The 22437-nt window shown below is 37.1% G+C and overlaps 1 protein-coding gene across 1 annotated transcript; it reads right to left on the bottom strand.

Annotated features, from left to right (window-relative positions):
* Positions 1 to 9830: 9830 nt before the first annotated feature.
* On the bottom strand, positions 9831 to 12805 carry LOC113343490 (wall-associated receptor kinase-like 22). The gene is made up of 3 exons (XM_026587653.1): positions 12423 to 12805; positions 11550 to 11871; positions 9831 to 10031 (listed from the first exon to the last, which is right to left on the bottom strand). The coding sequence occupies exons 1-3, from the start codon at positions 12803 to 12805 to the stop codon at positions 9831 to 9833; spliced, it is 906 nt and encodes a 301-aa protein (XP_026443438.1).
* Positions 12806 to 22437: the final 9632 nt, after the last annotated feature.

Genomic DNA, 22437 nt, shown 5'->3' on the forward strand with positions numbered 1-22437 from the left:
TTTTGCTCTTGTGAGTCGTCATGTTTCCTTACGGAAATAACATGTATGGAGCACAAGAACAATTATTATATTATAGTGGTAAGCAATATGGTTTTCAATCTCATTCATATAACCACTACCAACCATACCCTACATAGGTTTATGGATACTCTCATACATATCAACAACCTTATGACGGGTATGAAAGTGAGCAATCAAAGGGATGGGAGGATAGTTATGCTTCTGATCAATTGTGTTCTAGTAATGTGCAGGTGACAGAGAGTTTGGAACTAAAAATTTATGATAATGAATCAGAACCTACCCTTCTTTATCGTGTTTTTCCTTCGCTCTTTCCAAAAGAGGAGATTGTGCAACACGGTGGAAAGCGTGTTAACGTCAGAAAACTATTTGAGCGATACAACCAACTGGAGGAAGTCGGTGCATCACAAAAGATTCTTGATGAAATTAACCAGGCCATAAATATGGAATTCGAACGTCGCTTCGCTATTGACGATTTTGAAGAGGATTCCGATTGCGATGACGAGAGTGTTGAAGAGATTGAGATTGAGAATGAAACCAAATTGATTGAAGTCGTGGAAGACCCAATTGAGATTGCAAATGATTATAATGATGCTGAGATTTCGGTTGAAGAAGAAATTAAAAGTTTGATAGAGGACCACGATATACTTGAAGTAAATAATTCACTTTTTATTAAGAAAGATGAGGATCTCGAACAAGGTTTGTCTAATCCTTTGCATAATTCTATATCTATTGATCTTTTCCATCCAATTGAAGTAGTTCCTAAAAGAGTTGTTAACCCAGCTTTTAGGAAAATACCTCACTTAGGATTGGAGTTGTGCGCTTCGAAAGTTTTAACGGATTATTTTTCTTCTAAGTATCTACCACTTGATGTGTTTGATTCTAATATTGTGCAGGTTCACCAAGCCGAGGAACCTTTTGAAGTTCCCGAATTCTATGTTCTCTATCCACTTCCGAGTGTAGAAAGGACTAAGTGTGGGGGAAATTTCAATAAAGTGATAGCTTCAATAATTATATCTTTTGCTAATGTATTTATGAAGTTTTTACTAGTACTGCAGATTGTTGTATGGATGGACGACCAAATTTTCAGATTGTTGGTGTATGGTCGATAACAAGAAGGTCAGGCTGAGGACGTTAAACTAAGCGTTGCATGGGAGAAACCCATAGGTTTTATATTTCTATCCTTTTGTTTTTATTTTTCTTCTTTTGCATATCATATTAGGATTTCCCACTTTGCTTTTACTTAGGACGAGTCAATTACATTGAGGACAATGTAGACTTTAAGTGTAGGGGAGTGTTTGGATACTTTGCATATAGAGTTTTTAGCCTTTTTGAGTCGATTTTTCAAAATTTTGCATAAAAAACCTCCAACTTGTAGAGATTTTAGAGTCACTAGCATACTTCTAGGTATGTTTACATAGAGAATTCTGACCGACATAACTGAACTTGGAAGTGTTAGGGAACTACGTTCAGATTTCTTGCTTGTTAGAGTGTTAAATAATGGATTTAATCATGCCAGTGATGCAAATTAGGAGCAGGGAGAAATGCATTATTAGAGTTGATGATCAATCATTAGTAGAGACTACCTATTTTCAAATCAACAGAGGCGCCAAACCAAATTTCTTTGTAGCTGACTAAAGAACTTTCTTTTGAGTATGTGTCACCGTACGTTAATTCCGGGTAGAATGGTGAGCTACCCAACCTCCCACCAATAGAAGCACTAGTCTTTGATCTCTTGAGTGCTAATTTTGTCAATCATGAGGGTGACTTCTATAGATGAAAGCTATCTTCTTGTAGTTTGATTTGCAGTTAGCACCATTCTCTCTTTCGCCAACAACAGGTCCATAGAAACACATCATCATCAAAAAGTGGAGCGACATCAAAATCTACAAGGAAAGTTGAAGACGTTTTGAGGTTTACAAGTAACAGTACAAGGAAGATCAAATTTCATATCCGAATAAAGCAACATACAATGAGCAGATTTTTATATACATGTCGAAGACTTATATATAAAGAGCGGAATTCTATATCTAAGTATGAAGAATTATTTACAAGAGCGAAGAAAATAAAAAGATGAGAGTTATTGAAGTTTATGATATGAGACAATACAAGTTGTAAAGAAGAAAGCGGTAAAATACTTCACCCAATGGCTATTTCCATTGTTATTTTTCTTGTCTCACTAAAAAATAATTAAAAAAAATATGAGACAGGAAATATTTGTTAAATTGTTTTTATTTATTTAACAAAGTCGTGGGGAAGGAAGAAAAATCTATAAAGAAGTTTCAAGCAACAAGGAATTTGAGGAAAAGAGTTACATTTGTCAAAGTTTTATGAAGTTAAAGAGTTTATCATCAATAGTTGAAGACCGAAGAACAAGAAGATGAAGAAGACGAGATGAAGACTACGTTTCTATTGGATACTGTGAGAATGGTGTTATCATCATTGAAATCAGATTTGAAAGTGGGAAGTACTCTCATCCTCTATTTTTAATAATAATGGTTGATTTCCTTTCTTAGAGATCATCAGAAAAAAGTCTTTTAATTTCCCACGATCTTGTGGGGTTTCCAGAAATAATTCGGAAGGTTTCCTTCCCACCATTCAACGTGTGTAGGATTCTCTCTTCATTCCTACCTGCGCACATGTGAGACCTATAAGTGCAATTATCACAAAATACTTTTAAGTGAGGCAGAAGTCGAGGCGAAATGCTTATTGATCGCTCTCAAACACGCATTTCTCTTATTATGGTTTGGGTCTTTCTCACTCAATATTTAAGAATGAGAATATGTTCTTTGGTATTTCTAACTTCTTATTACTAGCATGAAAAAACTCTATGTACTCATAGATATTTGGATGCTTGGGAAGCTGGAAAGCTTTGAAGTTGGAGCAGGTTTTGGGGGTATACCTCTCGTAAGCCCTCACGAGACTATAACTCGTCCACTAGGGACACCTAGGGGTTTAAAGGCCTGTTGCACATGCTAAGTGCAACCGTATCCTTGACAACATGGAGTTGTTGTATTTTAAGTAGTTTTTCGAGGACTAGCAAAATCTAAGTGTGAGGGAATTTGATAAGTGCTTAATTTACATGTTTAGAATGTCAATTCCATACTTGTTTTATCTATAATTCTTGCATATTACTTGTTATTATGATTATTTTCTAGTTTATGCGTCATATCAGGTGAATCATCCTAAGAAGAGTGAAAATGGCTGCAAAAGAGCTATAAAGTGAAGTTCTCCAAAGATCCAAGTGTTTAAAGCCAAAAAAAAAAGGAAGAAGTGCGACAAAAAGAAGCAAAGAAGGTCGAAAACATAAGAAGGAAAAGAATACTAAGTTCAACTCATCCAAATTCAGAATTTATTATTACCATCTTGAAGAGAATTCAATTTTGAATATAATGGCGAAAGAATGAGATCATTCCGAGTTCGGACGAAAGAGTTACGGCCAAAACAGTCGAGACGTAAAACTGCAATCTACAGCACCACCTTCGGCATTGCTTTAGCAATACCGAAAGTAGTCGTATTTCAGGCAGACAAGGTGTATTTTTGAGCACATCTTTCGGTATTTCTTTGAGAAAATCGACAATGACTGAGACAAATCTATGGGGTCCCTTATGACGTATTTTGACTTCCAAATCAAGGAAACACGGTCCCGGATGGATTCTAATACCTAGATCTCATGAAAACTATATAAGGGGACTTCCACAACAATTAACATATACCACATCTTATATTATAATTTCGTTCTTCATTAAAAACCTAGGGTTTACCCCTTTAGGGGGAAACCGGGTAATTGTGTAATCATGAGTTGCTAAACCATTGTTGGTTAAGGGTGAATTCAATGTTCTAGACGTGAAGCTTTATTATTATACAAGTTTGTACGGAGTTTTAATCATCATCGTTTGTTTTCACCATATCTATTGTTTATGAGTAATTCTTAGATTGATTTGGGATGCATACTATATTAGTCTATTGATTGTTCTATTGCTAGTATTGAGTTATGAGATAAGTAATCGTCGATTGACTCTCTACACAAGTAGACATCGCGAGACCTTGCAGAGGGATTCTGTGGAGCTATTGCGAGTGAAGATAACATCAGCAGGTGGACCTTGATCTAAGAGTTTAATTATTGGGATCAACCTAAATTCACAAATCTTAAAGCGTTCGATTGGATTACACCTTGAGTGATCTACTACTTGATGGTTTGTTGAATAGAATATGGTAGTTGAGAACTTCTGTATCCAGTGATAGAAGGAGTTTTGAGAATAGCACTGATCTAGATGTTATTCTACGGTTGGTGATGAATGGTTCTAACGAAATATAGATAAGTATTCTAATCCGGTTAACACTTGGTAACGGCGAAGGATTCCTTGATCATCCCTTTTATCTTATTCTCTTTTCATATTTTATTTATTTCATAAACCAATCCCCCATTAACTTTGTTTTGCCATCTATATAACATATCAATTAGAATGCTCTTTGTGGGAACGATATCTTACTACCGCTATACTACCAGTTAATTAGTGGGAAATATCTTAATTAATTTGTTGTGGTTACGACACGCATCACTGGAAAAGATCCAAATTTTATGCATTTTGTTGTTTCCTTGTTTCTTATATGTAAATTTAATGGCAAGTCTCTGTTTATAATCTCGAGGGCAAGGTTGTTCTGAAGGGGGTTGGAATGATAGGCCCTCATGTGCTAGATGGAAACGTACGGTTGTAATGATTAGGCAGTTATTGTGGTGGTAGTTATTTAGGTTTGCTATATATATGTGGTGGATGTTGTTATCAGATGATGGAATGAATGACAATGGAATGAATATGTTTGTGTCTGTAATCTTCTTCTATGATTCTATGAACTCTTCCGCTCCTATATCTGATTTCGTCTCTCTTCTCATCTGTTAATTCGTCTAATTTCTCTAATGATGTTTGATTGATGAGTTTGGGGCTCATCATTCATCCTGAGAAAGCATATGTTTAGTCATATATTGTACAGGAAAAGTATTTTTGTCAGTTTAGGGATATGCGAACTTGTTTAGGGATGTTTTTGTCAATTACAATTATACTTTTCTAATATTTCTGGGAACATTACCCAAATTGGTTGATAGAAAAGTATCTTTTTAATTCTTGTCCATTTAAACAGTTAATGATTCCAAACGAACTGAGTAAATGAACCATGCAAAAACCTCCCACTCACACGGTGGCGGGTCCCACATCTGAAGGAGTTAGCAGGGGGCCACCATCAATGAAGGATTTGTGAGAGACACGATTTTGGCATAGTTTTTTTATGCGGTTCATGCAGCATTTTTGTTAAACAGTATCAAACTGTACAAGTCTTTTTCACTCAGGAATTGTTGATTTTGGTCTTTTTAACCAATTTTGTGTTTAAAAATTTAGTCTCTTTAGTATTATATTTTAGTAGGATCTATTTTTTAATAATTCTATATTAGTGTTAAATTCAGAATCCATGGGGGAGAGCCATAGGAGTGTCCACTTGTTATACAAGCAACAAAATTCTTAATCGTAAAACAAGAACAATAGAAAAATTAACATTAAAAGAGCTGAATTACATCCAATGTAATGCTTCCCTGGGAAGTTGGAATTTTCAAGGTTGCACTGGATCTCTTGAAAGTTTCTCATGCAACCCCCCCACCCCCCCACCCCCACTTAGTGATACTTTTTTCATGGTCGGCCTTTTCTTTCTAACGTATTTCAAGCACTTCTTGGAAAGTTCACCGACAAATAAAACATCATTTGCGTCTCCTTCATTATAAACTCGGGCGTCTAATATTTCAAGCTAACATTTCTTTCACAGATTTCACAAAATATAATGCCAAACTCTTCCTCTCTCCGTTTCGTCTTTGTGATAGTGCATGTTCTCCTGTTAATAGTGTTGGGAATAACAATTAAAATTGATCAAACAAATAAATAATAAAAGAGGCACTTATCTGATTTTTGTGTCTTCTCATTAGCCAACCGTTGATGTCTTGAACATCCTGTTAAACACCATAGAAAGAAGAAACTCGAATGGTAGATTGAGGCGCATGTTCAACATACTGTCCTTAAGACAAGAATTCTCGGCTACACTCTGAAAAGATGATGTTATATCCCTACGGGTACATCTGCCTCTAAGATACAACAATCTTAACAAAGTTTGAATAGCACATTCAAATTTGTCCTAATAGAACTTGGCAGCGGAAAACTCATGGAATCGTTAGCACTTAAAACCTTGTTTCAATCATAAAAAAACGAAGAAGTTCTTAAAACGGACGGATGTATGAGGGGCTTTTCTCCATATAAAACCCTAGCGCAAATCCAAAATATATAAGGTAAATTTATCCCGTAAAAATCTAAGAGATAAATTTGGAAGGTATTTTAAATATTTTGAAAAATCGTTTTATAATAAATTTTAATTCACATAAAACCGGTGGTTTTCCAACAATCCCCCACATGAATGAAAATACGATAAAACACGGAAAACAAGAAATATCACGAATAGGCATAGGTGTCCATTAGGTCTTGAACCTTTGCTTAGCGAGAGGTTACCGGAACTACTTATTAGCCAGTGTCCATAAGGTCTTGAACTGTCTAACATTTGGTGTAACTCGCGATAACAACCACACATGATATCTCCAAGGTTGCTGCCAAGCTCATGCCATTGTGTCCATTTTGGCCCTGGACGTCTTGTTTCTCAGAATGCTCTAGAGAATCATCTCATGTTCTCATGGGGAGCGACCAACTTCCTCATTCAGATATGTGAGTTCCATCAAGAGTGTTCACTGCTACACCCAACTTCAATCTTAAATTGAAATTATAAAACTCATTAAGACTTATTAAAAGTCATTCTTCAATTAAAATTGTTGGGGAATAGCAATTAAAATTGATCAAACAAATAAATAATAAAAGAGGCACTTATCTGTTTTTCGTGTCTTCTCGTTAGCCAACTGTTGATGTCTTGAACATCCTGTTAAACACCATAGAAAGAAGAAACTCTACAAATTAATACTTATTAAAAGTCATCCTTCACATGCAGTCACACTATCACATCTACACCATAGGGAAGGGACAGAGAATATAATTCTCTGATAGTGTTTACCTTTACCCGCCACAAATTAGTTGTCTCATTCGAAACCTTGATCTTGGGATCTCCAGGCAGCAAGGTTGAGTATCCTTCATGGCAAGTTTATTTTATATGAGCTTAAGTCCCATCCCCCTCGATGTATAATTACGAACCATATCTCTAGAAAATCCTTTCGTCAAAGGACCACCAATTTTTCTCTTGACTTCCCTAAGTCTATGAAGTTCTCTTTTGACTTTACATGTCTATTGAGACCTCTTTTTGACTTCACGAATCAACTAAAATTACTTCATTAGAGAGTATAGTTGTCTTACCGAATTAGCCTTCTCCGAGTATGTCTAGACTTTGTCATTGCTCATTTACTTTAGACTCACATAGTCAATTGAGTTTCTTCAATGATGGCCATAGGCTTCGGTCACAGAGAAATATCTTCTAAGAAGCATATCTTAGTAGTCATTCGTCTTCCTATCTTGCTTGAATTAAAGCGCACGAACTTTGATTTCTCAAAAATCAATTTCATCTTGTCTATTTTAAGGACTTCCTTAGATAGACACTCCTTAAGAGGGTACACAACTCACATAAGCTAAGATTTTTCATAGCCTGAAACAACAGCATCTCTTAAGGTCAGTACAATATGTATCACATACACAATTTAAGATGTACCTCAAGTATCGCATATCTCAGATCAGATCATCCCACTCTTTTAAGAGACTAATGTATTTGTATACATCTGATATACTGCACATTTACAACACACATTAAACACATCAAGTTTAACAAAAACCATTGCCTTCAGAATTTCATCTGGTTCCCTTCGATCCTTTAGATCATTTCATCTAACTTTTCCTTTCAGTCAAATCGTAAATATCACATATTTCATAGGTGGTTGTAAAGTATAAAAAATACATGTACTATTCAGTAGTACATTCTTTACAGCTTCCTCAAAATTAAGGTTAGTGCAATATATATCACATATTTGAAATTAAATATGTACGTCATGCATTCCAATCTCTGATCCTTTAGTCAGAGCATCCCTGTGATTTCCCAGGGTAAACGAGGATATGCAATTCAACACATACTAAACACGTTACACAGAAACTATATCCTCAAAATTTCTTTTGGTTACCTACTGATCCTTTAGACCAGTTCAACCGCATAATAGTTTCCTGTCAAATCTTAAGCAACACCGATTTATTAGTAGATATAAAACATTTATGTGTTTGTCACATCACAAAATATCATAATAGAGAGATGTGGTACGATAATTATCTAGGTTTATACATATATGTATAATATGGTTAGATCAGGTACAATTCATATTTTTCAAACCTTGTAATTTTTCCCTCATCTGATTAACCATTAAGGATACTTTCTCAACATCTACTTATATATCATTACCTAAATCAAGTGTTCCTTTTGGGAACACTGGGGTGCACTAGCATACAGATGCATAAGCAACTCAACTGGCCAAAATGCCTTGAATCCATCCAAGTACGACTATGGCCAAAGGTACCCCACATTTTAGTACTTCCAGTAAGTTTAAAATGGCAACTAGGATAGTAAACCAACATGATAAACCTACCCTCTTCTCTTTTAGTTGAAATTCCCATCATATTTTAGAATGTTATTATTCTACATTCTCATTATAAAGGTGTACTACCAATATAGTTTTTCAACGAAAATCACATACAAGACTTGTATTAGGACTGTTAACCCTGAGTATCAATATCTACTCCAAAAAGAGATTTTCCTAATCAAAGATATCTCTCAAGATATGGGTTGGTACCTGAAACGAGTTCCACTGTACCTTTTCATAATTATTGAAGGAGATGAATTGCTGCACAATACTCACTAGTACCGTCACGGATGCTTTTGTTGGTAAAGAACGCACTTCGATTCGCAAAATCTAGTGTTCCAATTACACATCTATCGCCTCATCTTTGCACCTAGACATTCACCCGATTAACTTATACTTGCAACCAAGGTTAGCGATAAAAATTAGTTAATCAAGAATATGGTACAATTTCGATAGTTTACGGAGACTAGTGTACTCAGCAGTATACACTTAAGCACATTCGTCGTCTGATGCTTCTAGTGTTCCGATAAAACAAAACGAGTTCGGAATCATAGGTCTTAACCTTAGACCTCACGTAGTTGTTATGCGCATTCCTGTGTGCCACCTTGCACAGCTCTTCAAGGATTTAACTTGGAAATGACTTATCAATTAAACTTAAATCAACCAGCAAATTTGATAGGGATAATGTCCGGCCTTCATATCTCTTGACTTGATAAGAAATATTGTCTCCCCTCTTAACAACTCTGCTAAACTGAGATTACTAATTCCAAAGTAGACTGTAGCAGAAGAGTTTTACCCAATACTTACTAGTACCGTCGTGCATGCTTTTGTCAATACAAAATACCTTTTCATGAGTATAAAAGTAAAATCCTGACCTGATGAACAACTTTACGCCGCTTAACACCATCACTGGTCATCATGAACGGTATTTTGTACTCCTCATCATTCTCGCCTGGTACCAAATGTTCTACTAAAACGGATAGGACCTTCTGGATCTCATCCATACCCGCATGAGTATGTCTGGTCTAAGAAAACCATGATTAGACGAGCTGCTTTGGAACTTTCCACAACCATCCATTGTTCTTCTTCCGATGAGAAGATCCATTCATGAGCTCGGACCTTAGGCACGATAAAAACTCACAGTGATAAACAAATGGGTCAGCTAATTCTTAGCATCCAGAATTACAGCTTTGTAACTGAAACGAGAACCCCCTTCTTCACCCAATGTAAGAAGGAACCTGCGGCCTAAAGAGATCTTCTTCAGATCACCTTTAGCTCCTAGCTTTAGATGGTTGACTGTAATCCAGTTAACGGTCTCTGATTCATCAGGAGATATCTTAAACCAAGGCTCCCACATCAAGCACTGCACGAGCAAGGAAAATGCGATGAGAAACTGAATAGAATTCTACCCCACAATTGCATTCAACCTCACAGAATTTCGTTTCCAGAAAGAGAAACACCGGGGTACCATTTGACCCTCTGTTGGTCGTCTTTGAAGTAAGACTGCGCTTCATTCGATTAAGGCAGTTGAACGACCGCAGGTTTGTACCTCATTAGAGACATACCAGTGGAAGAAACAAGGATTTCTATTCCTTGCATAAAGCCCAACTTTTCCTGTATTCACTTGTCAACTTTTCCAGATGATAGCTTGCTGCTGTCAGTTTTTTTTTTTCTTCAAAATATCAAGTCCAAAAATTGATGAAAAAAGGTCACTCGAAGCTGTTTAGACGGCTCCAATTCGAGAATCCTTTGTAAAATCTTGAATTTGGACAGCAAACTCTTCATTAGCAAAGAACTGGAGTCAGATTTATACGCCTCTGTGGTTGCATCTATTACAGTCCCTGGACCACCAAAAGGGTATCCCTTGGTACCACTCAGCACAGACTAAACTGTTATGATGACTACATAATCACCAGTTAGCTCTTTATCCCGCGTATCACGGCGGTGTGTTAATACACTTGTCACCAAGTACTTGTACCAGGTCAGATGAAAGATTTCTTCTGTCAAACAACCAACGACTTGATTAATTGACACATACAAGAAACATTATCAATTAAAAAAATAATTAGCATCCACACTCCACATGGTTAGACAAATCAAAAGCATAACTCATTAATCTAACCCAACGACAGGACAAAAGTTGTTGGTTTCAACTTTCAAAAACGTATGAGAAAAATTCTCACGGTTAAGGCATCAAACAGCTACGTGGTTTAATCTTATCATATACTAACACGTTTATGAAAACAGGGATTTGGGAGATGCTCGATCCCTATCAAACTTCCCATCATTGTATATAGGTAAGTGATAAATATCTTTTCTTCTTAGGGTTCAAAAAATCTTAGATTCATAAAACCTCAAGACCAACACTCCACTTTACTGGTCCTAGTTATTAAACCAAATTCGTCAATTTTAATTGTTATTAAGAAAAGAATTTCTTGTCTTAAGATTGTTGGGGAATAACAATTGAAATTGATCAAACAAATAAATAATAAAAGAGGCACTTATCTGGTTTTCGTGTCTTCTCGTTAGCCAAATGTTGATGTCTTGAACATCCTGTTAAACACCATAGAAAGAAGAAACTCGAATGGTAGATTGAGACGCATGTTCAACATACTGTCCTTAAGACAAGAATGCTTGGCTACACTCTGAAAAGATGATGTATAGCCCTGCAGGTACATCTGCCTCCAAGATATAACAATCTTAACAAAGTTTGAATAGCACATTCAAATTTGTCCTACTAGAACTTGGCAGCGGAAAACTCATGGAATCGTTAGCACATAAGATAAATTTATCCCGTAAAAATCTAAGAGATAAATTTGAAAGGTATTTTAAATATTTTGAAAAACCGTTTAATAATAATAAATTTTAATTCACATAAAACCGGTGGTTTTCCAGCAAATAGCTCCACAGGAACTATTCTGAAGCTATAGATATCACTGTTGTCGGTGAACTGGCCTGAATAAAAAAATTCGGGATCTAAATAACCAAAGGTTCCCTGCACAAGTGTGGTCAAGTGGGTTGAATCTACAGGTGCTGATCTAGAAATTCCGAAGTCAGAGACTTTAGCCTTGTATTTCTCATCGAGAAGAATACTAGTGGATTTTATGTCTCTATGAAAGATTGGCATAAAAGGGTCCAAGCATAGATATGAAAGTTCTCCTGCTACCTCAGATGCGATCCTTACATGGAGATTGTATTGGAATCTTGCAACAATAGAAAAAACGTCACATGTATCAAACAATAAATATAAAAAACTGTATCAAACAACTCTACCACAAACAAATTGATGAGGGAATAATCACAGGTTCAACAAGCTGTCCTTAACACATTAGTTCGCGGGTATACTTTGAAGTAATGCTAAACCCCAACATGTGAAGATGTGTCCAGGATAAGACTGCCCGATATAACTTGAGTTAGCACAACGCAAGTTATCAACTCTTGAACTCAGCAACAAGGATGGAAGTAAAACGCCGCAGAAAAAACAAGAAGAAGAAGAAGAAAAGTAGACCTAGAGATAGTCGCTGCTTGTATGTTTTGAAAACAGAATTTCGAGTCATATTTATAGGATGAGATCCATGAGCACATGGTTATATAGTGGAGTACCTCTTTAATTTTCCACAATGTGGGACTAAAGGTTCCATTTCATTCACTCAAAAATGAGTGAGTATCCTTAAACCCTTAGGTCATGAGATCAAACCATACCAAGACCAAAAATTCAGTTATTAAATAACTCATTTTCTCCAACAGATTGTACGAGAGTGTTCCGTTCGGGACAAACTCATATACCAATAGTGGAACTTGGGTCTCTAAAAAACAACCTAACAATCTTACAATGTGCCTGTGATTGATTTGAGAAAGAATAGCAACCTCGTTGATGAACTGATCGACTTGGTTTTTGTCCACCAATGTGGATTTCGTAATGGCTACTATTCCCCCACTTGATAACATGCCTTTAAACACGGTACCATATCTTCCTTTTCCGACGACTTTACTTGGGTTGGAGTTATCTGTTGTCCTCTCTAGTTCTTCGGCTACTAAGATTTTGGCTGCCCTTTCAACTCCACCTTCGTTTGAAGTGATCTTTTGCTTTAATAACAAACCACCATTTCTTGTGTAGTGTTTCTGCTTCAGTTTCATTTGCTTTCTCTACTCAAATAACCAATAGCACACAGCAACCACAAATAATATAACTATGCTTACTCTAATACCCGTTGATCATGTGTTGGGATATATATTTTATAAAATAATTCTTTTGTATATTTATGAGTACAATTCGAGCTCGACCCAGTGATTATGATTTTGGACCTTGAGTGTGAGGTCTCAGTATCAAATCCCTTCCCCTTCTCATTGTGCATATATATATATATATATATATATATATATTATATAGTATGTATTATTATTTCGGGAGCGAGGTCTTGGGAGGCCCGTTGAATTTCGAATGTATTTTTTTTGCTGGTTTTTGAAAAGATTTTCAAAACGTTTATTGCCTCTAATTATGTTATTAATTAGACTTGATTTTGGTAACATTTTTTGTGAACGTTTTCTGACTATTGAAATATTTTTTATCATAGCAATTAAAACCAAAAATATTTTCTCATTAATTCGCAATTTAATTATATTACTATAAAAATTAGTTTTGAGAACAGAGAAATTGCACCATTGTTTTCTGAGAATCAAAAGACCCGTCTTCTGAGCAAGATTAGAAAAAGCGAAAGTGATCGATTTTTCATTATGTGCATGAGATTGTAGAGGTTTTTCAAGACTGTTGTAGACACCAAAATCTACACCGAACATGTGGCGAGCGAAGAGAAGCCGAAGCAAGATGTTACGGTGAAGAGGCGCGTCCAATAACAACTCAAAGAAAACAGAACTCTGAAGATAAGGGCATTATATTAATCATTTTGGACTCATTTTTCCTATAAAATGGTAAAGATTAGGTCAAAGAAGGGGGCTGGTCGATACCCACACAAAAAAAACTCTATTTCCTCTACAACTTACTGAACTTCATATCTTCATCAATGAAGATATGGCTGACCAAAGAGATATGAAGATATCTCTTTCATATCTTCATATCTTCATGAATGAAGATATCCATTACCAAAGAGATACGAAGATATCTCTTTCGTATTTTCATGAAGGCAGTTCCAATTTTACCAAATGTAACCGATGAAATACTTAATAAACTATCCCTTTACCCCATGTGGATGTAGATACTCAGATTGTCGAACCACGTATATGCTTGTGTCGATTTATTTTTCATTTTATTGCACTTAATATTGCTCTTGATTTTAGTTTATATCTTGATTTACATATTTCTTTCATTTGATTGTGCTATCAAAATAATGATATTCACAGCTGTTTTATTCTATGGGCGTCGTGACGAAGAAAGAACTGCTTGCACAAAACTCAAGGCAGAGCTACGAAACGTCTTAAAGAGAGCGACCTGGTCGTGACTCAGCCGTCACTTTATTTTGTGATTAACCTTTGTTTTGCAGGCAGTTCCAATGATAGACGCATTTATGTGTCTAATATAGCTCATTTGTATATATTGTTAGTACTCGATATTGTACTTATTTGGTTATTTTATGTATTTGTAGGTGTTTTTGGAAAATAATCTCTTGCGGCGAATTTGGCTAAAAATGTGGCATCTGGACCTCCGTTGATAACGTACCGGAAGCGCCTCAGAAGTGTACCGGAAGTATCCCAGAAATACCCCGGAGGAACCCCGAAAAAAGTGCGGAAAATGCCTCAGAGGACACTTGCTATACGAACCCTTGATTTTGGATAAGGGGTAACCTAATTACTAAGGGGTGACCTATTTCCAGGCAGCTGCTAAAGGGAGAACAGCACAGGATAAGGGCACCCACCTTCTTCACGTTTTGAATTAAAAAAATGGCGGGAAAATGCATGCAGCGTCTGGCAGATTTGAAGATCGAATTTTGGACGTGATTTTAGGAGATTCAATTGCTGTATTTGGTACGTATGGACTCTGCATGACTAAACAGGCCTGATACAATCAATTGGACCCAACCAATTGGGCTGGAATGGCCGGGAGAAGTAATCAAAGTTCAAACAGGACACGTACTTTCTGTTCAAGTTTCAAAGATTTGTGAGAGATATTTGGGAGAGTTTGACGCTGGAAATTAATGTATTTAGTCTTGTTCACGTCTTAAGAAGAGTTTGGTACCTATTTTATAGCTAACAGACGCGTACAAACACTGAAGAGGTGATTATTCTCTCAACAGCGCCGAGAAGAAAAAGAAAAGAAAAAGTCGGATTCAGTAGAGATTTTTGGGGATTAAAAGACTATATAAGAGTTGGTTCAAGTCATAGAAAAGTTTAGAAACCTTTAGGAGAGAGTTTAGAGTCGATGAGAGCCTAGGAGAAGCAATTATAGAGGAGACAACGCTGCTGCTGCTGCTGCCATTAAAGCTTCTGAAGAACACGAAGAACAGACTCGCAGAGTCAGTCGTTCTTCAGCAGACTTATTTTCATACCACTGTCGTTGTAGTAGATAGTTATCGTTTACAGCAGTCTTAAATTATCATACTCTTTTGTAACAGTGGCGCTGTAACACCACTACAGCGTTGCTAATTCCTATTTCATCATATAATCATCAATAAAAACACCTATTTTAGCCATGAATTTATCTTGTGAGTGTGTTTTTGAGATGAGGAGCTTAACCCATTAGCCAAGGCGACGGAGGAAGCCATTGGTCCTTATTTATGGTATAATTATAACTTTATTATTTATTTGCAATATTATTACATGATTATTTGCATGGAATTTTAATTGAAAAATTGATTTTTATTGAATAATTGTGATTCATTTTGATGGAGCATGCTTAGTTTAAGACTCTTGATGTTTCATGCTTGGTGTTTACATTTATTACTTCAAAAATCTACAAAAGGCATAATATTAGAATCACTCTAAAAGAAAAATTGCATGAATATTAATTATTAGAATTTATCAAATAATGGGTCAATGGTGGAATCCAAGTCTTGGTGTTTTTCTCTAAAGGTTTGAACTATTTTATTTATTTGTGTGTTTAATTTAAATCTAAAAAAAATTATTTTCTTCACAAGTCTGAAAAGACCCCTTTTTACCACTACTACTACAATCACTTTTGATAAACCATCAATTTTTTGGCACCGCCGACGCGGACCTGTGTTTAGTTAGCATTTTTTTTAGATTTTTTTTTTTATTATTATTCTTGTTCTTCTTTACGTTTTTGGTTTTTTTTGTTTCCTTGCAGATTTTTGAAGTTGGAGCGAGAGATAAATTTGCCAAAGCTTGTGGTGATTTACTTAAAGTTTGGGAGCGAAAAGCAAAGCTAAAGGAGCGAAAGAAGAAGAATTTTATTTATTTACTTTTATAAAAAGAGAGACATTTTTTTTGTAATTTTTTTTTATTAGACTTTCTTTTCTTTTGTATTTTTTTTTTCTTATGGACTTTGGACATTAATTTTGGGACATTTTATTTTTATTTTTTAAACCCTACGGAAGGGTATTCTTAAATATAAACTGTTTGCAGGGAAGGACGACGATTACGATATCGTCTCGGCCCCTCGAGTTCGCACACGGCATAGGAGTCGTGGCCCGAGTCGACTTCAGCGGTTCTTCGCCCGTCTGGTACGGGAGGTAAAATTCTAAACACCTGCGAATCTCCTGCAAGCGGGTTACTGGACTCCTTAAGGTGAATATATGCTGAGGACTTGAATATGGACTGTTTTTAAATTCCTAGTAAAGGGCAAGGACTGGACCATATAAGATAAGGGTTCGGATTTCATCACCGCTCCCTTCTTGCCCGCCTTAGGAAAACGAAACCTAAAGCGAACCTAAGCCTAAAATTTGGACTAGAAAGAGACCTATAGGGTATCGAGCTTAACAGGACAATCATTCGAAAAATATTGGTTACTCTTTTAAGCACACCTCGAAGTTCTTGACGGTTTCTGCGAGTTGAATGCGTGACTGCGCCGCATTGGATCGGTGAGGTTTTGGGTATCAAAGCTCCTCTGAGCTTCCCTCGCCTCGATTCAACTTGCTTTAACTCGGATTGATTCCAGAGGGGTTTGCTCAAATTGTAACGAATTCCCTTTCGAAGGATTAGAAGCTGGTCTAGAAACAATCTAAGTGGAGCCATCATGCTTGTTGTTTGCTAGAAATCTTTAGGTTTGCTGTGGTAAAGTCGAGTCAGCCTGCTGTGTGATTGCTAGAACCTTCTTGTTAGGATTTTTATTTCTTTTTGAATTTTTTTTAGTGTATGCCCGATTTTGTTAGGGCTTGGAAAAGAGATACTCTAGGTCGATTGATTAGCGAAAAACCTAGTAGTTCTTCTGATTTAAGCAGGGAGCTCGAAGACTTTTCTTTGGAGAGCCCTGTTTTTGGAAACTTCTGTTTTGAGAATCTGTCTCTTTGTGAGGATAGTACCCCTAGTACTTCTGTTGTGCCAGCGATGGCAACTTTGAAAGATTACATGTTCCCAACTAGGACCAACCGAGCTTCATGCATTAAATTGCTAGCCACTACGGCTAATTTCGAGATAAAACCTAGTATTCTTCAAATGATCCCTATATTCTTAGGAAAAGATGATGAGAACCCTTATTTCCATATTAGGGACTTTGAGGAAATCTGTGGGACAATTAGGATAAAGGACCTTACCGATGAAGTCTTGAAACTTAAGATGTTTCCCTTTTCTTTGAGAGACAAAGCCAAGACCTGGCTGAACAACCTACCATCTGAATCCATTGAAACATGGCAGGAACTTATTGCTGCCTTCTATATGAAATTCTACCCTAAGCATAAAACTGCAGCTGTTAGGCAGAAAATTAGTGCTAGTGTGCAACAAGAGGGAGAGTCTCTTTATAGGTTTTTAGAGCGATTCAATGATCTCCTATCTCAGTGTCCTCACCATGGATTTGATAATATGAAACTTGTACAGATTATTTATGATGGTTTAGACTATTCGACCAAAGCCATGGTTGAGTCTATGTGCGCTGGTGAGTTCACTAGTAAAAATGCTGATGATGTTTTTGCCTTCTTAGGAGCTATCGCTGAAAAATCCCAACAGTGGGAATCTTGTGTTGAACCCCCTAAAAGACTCTTGGTCAATAGAAGTAGCACCAATATGGTAGATACGAGTTTTGCGTCAGATGCTAAGTTTGATGCTTTATCCAGAAGGTTAGAAGCTTTAGAAATGGGTCAGACTAAAAATAGGTCCCTTGTTGAACCTAATAGAGCCTCTCAAGTCTCTAGTTGTGGAATAGAGCCCGATAATTCGTTTTGGGAAGGTCAGGTTAGTGAAGAGCAAGCCCATGCTGTCTATAACAACTCTAGGTTTGAGAACCGTCAGAAGTTTGACCCATACTCAGAAACCTACAACCCTGGTTGGAGAAACCATCCTAATTTCTCTTGGTCTAAGGGCCAGAATCAAGGCCAGTCTAGCAATTCTCAGCCTCCCCCAGGTTTTGGTTTTAAGAACTCTTCAGGTCAAACCCAGTTTCAGAACACTTCCGAGAAAAAGATCTCTACCTTAGAGGAAGCTATCACTATGTTAGTAAGTAACCATGCATGACATGCTATCAAAGAACCACATGAGCTTTCAACAAGAAACTAGGCAGGAATTGAAGAATACTTCCCAGAGTCTTGCCAAGTTAGAACTTCAAGTAGGACAAATAGCTAAGTTTATAAGTGAGAGAGAGGATGGAAGGTTCCCTAGTCATACTGATCCTAACCCTAGAGGAGAGAAATCGTACAATCATGTGAATGCTGTCACAACCCTAAGAAGTGGAAAGAAAGTTGACAACAAGGTCGCCATGCCTGATAGTGAACATGCTGTAGTTCACCCTGCTGAGCCAGAAAATGAGGAGACTGATAGAGTCTCCAAAGAGACCAATGAGGGTCCTGTTGAGCCTCACTTTGTTCCCAGAGCCCCGTTTCCCCAGCTGCTAGTTCCGACTAAGAGGGAGTCCAACTTTAATGATATATTGGAGGTTTTTAAGCAGGTTAATATCAACCTTCCATTATTAGATGCAATTAGGCAGATTCCCTCTTATGCCAAGTTCCTTAAGGACTTGTGTACGCGAAAGCGTAAGCTCAGTGTCCAGAAGAAAGCCTTCATAGCTAGTCATGTGAGTTCTATTATTCAGAATACCACTACTCCTAAGTATAAAGACCCAGGGTCCCCTACCATTTCTTGTACAATAGGTAAGTACCGTGTTGAGAAAGCGTTGCTTGACTTAGGAGCCAGTGTGAACTTACTGCCATACCATGTGTACCTTAAGCTAGGACTTGGTGAGATGAAACCTACCCAGATAACACTCCAGTTAGCTGATAGGTCCGTTAAAATCCCTCGTGGTGTGATCGAGGATGTTCTTATTGAGGTCGACAAGTTTATTTATCCAGTGGATTTCGTGGTCCTAGATACCCAACCTGTCCCCGACCCAGAGAACCAAATACCTGTGATTTTAGGTCGCCCATTCTTAGCTACGTCTAATGCGATCATAAACTGTCGAAATGGTATTATGAATCTATCTTTTGGTAATATGACTATTGAGCTGAATATTTTTAATGTAAACAAGCTACATTCTGAGCTAGATAGCACATGTATTGAAGAGGTGAACATGATAGGAACCTTAGTTCAGGAGTCATTACCAAACATCGTACCGGAAAATACATTGGAGAGTTGTTTATCCCATTTTAGCCTGGATTTCGACGATGATAGTAACATTGAACAAGTAAATGCTCTGTTGGATTCTGTTCCTATGTTAGATATTGATATATGGAAAGATAGGTTCGAACCATTACTAGCTTCTGAGTCTATCTTAATACCTTATTTAAAAGAGCCTCCTGAGTTGGAGTCTAATTATACATTTTTAGGCCCACCCGAGTCTTTCCCTGTGATTATAGCCTCCGATTTGGATAGTGATCAGGAAAGTAGTCCAGAGACCGTGCTTCAAGAAAATAAGGAAGCCTTAGAGTGGACCATAGAAGATATGAAGCAAGCTGAGGATGAACCACCTGATTATGACTTAGAGAAAGCAATTGACCTTTTTCAAGAACTCGATGGTCTAGAAATTAGGAACATTGTGACTAGTCATTGTAGAGGCACCCAAAATTCTAAGTTTGGGGGTAGAGATTGTCAATTATCCCCAATAGAAGTCCCTAACTTGGGACTCAGCCTAGTGCATCTGAGGTATCGCTTGAGTGTATTCAGACTCCACAACCTGATCCGCCTGATAATGTCCAGGAGAAAATCCAAATGTTAGAGACCCGTTTTTCGGATGAATCTGTTTGCCGAGACACTCATATGAAGCCCAAGTGGGCACCTCAGATAAATCCAGTTGTCTTGCGAGAAACTTTAGATCAGGTTGTGCTCTATCTGCTCATTTTTCTGATCTTGAGCATTTGTCTCCTATTTGTGGCAGTTCTATTTGGTCTTATGGACCCACAATTTTCGACTATTGGTATACGACTTTGGAAGGTGAAAATTCTTTTTGAGGTATTTGATGTCTAGCTAATGACTATAAATTTAGCATTTACTGGGAGGCTCCCGCGTTCATGTGATACGGTAATATCCTTATTTCTTTTCCCTCCAGTGGTAATAGTTTCTCCTTGTTCATGCTTTTAATTTCATCTTAGAACATTGAGGACAATGTAAGATTTAAGTTTGGGGGTGGGGAAGAAACATTTTGTTAGTTTTTTGCAATAAATAAACTCCAGAGCCTAGAAATTTATGCCTATTGAGGATTGCACTAACTAATCTAAGTGGATGGAAGCATTTTGATTGTAGGAGTTTGAGGAACCAATCTGATTAGATGGAAACATCTAAAGAGTCTATTCATAAAAGCACAGAGCTCAGGTGTTAGAAATAACATGATAGTTTCACCATATCTCGTTGAGTCCTTTTCACTTCTATTTTTATTTTATTTTGTTTTTAAACTATGTTTCTCTAAGTGATAGGTGGGGCCCACGATTCAAGTTGTTACCAATGCTAGGGTGAATTAGAGTGATTGAGATACCATGAAAAAAAAAAGTTGAAAAAAAAAAAAAGATGAAAAAAAAAAAAAAAAAGATGAAAAAAAAAAAAAAAAAAAAAAAAAAAAAAAAAGACCAGACCATTTGACCAAAAGGAATAAATTCAATAAAGTCGACCACTGGTACCCTTGTATATGCCAGTTGTGTTGACCTAGAGTTAGGTTATCGACCACTGGTACCCTTGTATATGCCAGTGTTGATATTAGTCAGACTAGTATCTCAATCCATTAGGATAGGTTCATTTTGGCGGAGGCCTTCAGACAGATATGGGAAACGTCGTTCACTTAGTAAACATCAAAACCATCTATGTTTTCTATATCCATCTTCTTGATCTATCCATGTGATTAGTTTTGACTCCGAATATGATGTCCATAGTGCAACTATCTGAGTAGAGCTCTGTCACTTTATATGAATTTTAGTATGCTTGAGTGCAAACTCGTGTACAAAATTGGAATTTCGCATCAGGGTACTTCTTCCTGTAGTCAATAAGTATGCCAACCAAGGAGATTCTTTAGTGCCTTCCAAGGTTTGCGTAGATAGCTAAGGTCTGGAGTAAGGTTTTGTGGGTATATCTCTGGTAAGCCCTCCCGAGACTATAACTCGGCCACTAGGGCCACCTAGGGGTTTAAAGGCTTATTGCATACGCTAAATGCAATCGACGATGCCTGCGACAGTGAGTTAGGATTTTATTTTCTATTTGATTTGCTCGGGACTAGCAAATAATAAGTTTGGGGGTATTTGATAGACGCATTTATGTGTCTAATATAGCTCATTTGTATATATTGTTAGTACTCGATATTGTACTTATTTGGTTATTTTATGTATTTGTAGGTGTTTTTGGAAAATAATCTCTTGCGGCGAATTTGGCTAAAAATGTGGCATCTGGACCTCCGTTGATAACGTACCGGAAGCGCCTCAGAAGTGTACCGGAAGTATCCCAGAAATACCCCGGAGGAACCCCGAAAAAAGTGCGGAAAATGCCTCAGAGGACACTTGCTATACGGACCCTTGATTTTGGATAAGGGGTAACCTAATTACTAAGGGGTGACCTATTTCCAGGCAGCTGCTAAAGGGAGAACAGCACAGGATAAGGGCACCCACCTTCTTCACGTTTTGAATTAAAAAAATGGCGGGAAAATGCATGCAGCGTCTGGCAGATTTGAAGATCGAATTTTGGACGTGATTTTAGGAGATTCAATTGCTGTATTTGGTACGTATGGACTCTGCATGACTAAACAGGCCTGATACAATCAATTGGACCCAACCAATTGGGCTGGAATGGCCGGGAGAAGTAATCAAAGTTCAAACAGGACACGTACTTTCTGTTCAAGTTTCAAAGATTTGTGAGAGATATTTGGGAGAGTTTGACGCTGGAAATTAATGTATTTAGTCTTGTTCACGTCTTAAGAAGAGTTTGGTACCTATTTTATAGCTAACAGACGCGTACAAACATTGAAGAGGTGATTATTCTCTCAACAGCGCCGAGAAGAAAAAGAAAAGAAAAAGTCGGATTCAGTAGAGATTTTTGGGGATTAAAAGACTATATAAGAGTTGGTTCAAGTCATAGAAAAGTTTAGAAACCTTTAGGAGAGAGTTTAGAGTCGATGAGAGCCTAGGAGAAGCAATTATAGAGGAGACAACGCTGCTGCTGCTGCTGCCATTAAAGCTTCTGAAGAACAGACTCGCAGAGTCAGTCGTTCTTCAGCAGACTTATTTTCATACCACTGTCGT

Source organism: Papaver somniferum, unplaced genomic scaffold (genome assembly GCF_003573695.1).
Source record: "Papaver somniferum cultivar HN1 unplaced genomic scaffold, ASM357369v1 unplaced-scaffold_6, whole genome shotgun sequence".
Classification (NCBI taxonomy): Eukaryota; Viridiplantae; Streptophyta; class Magnoliopsida; order Ranunculales; family Papaveraceae; genus Papaver; species Papaver somniferum.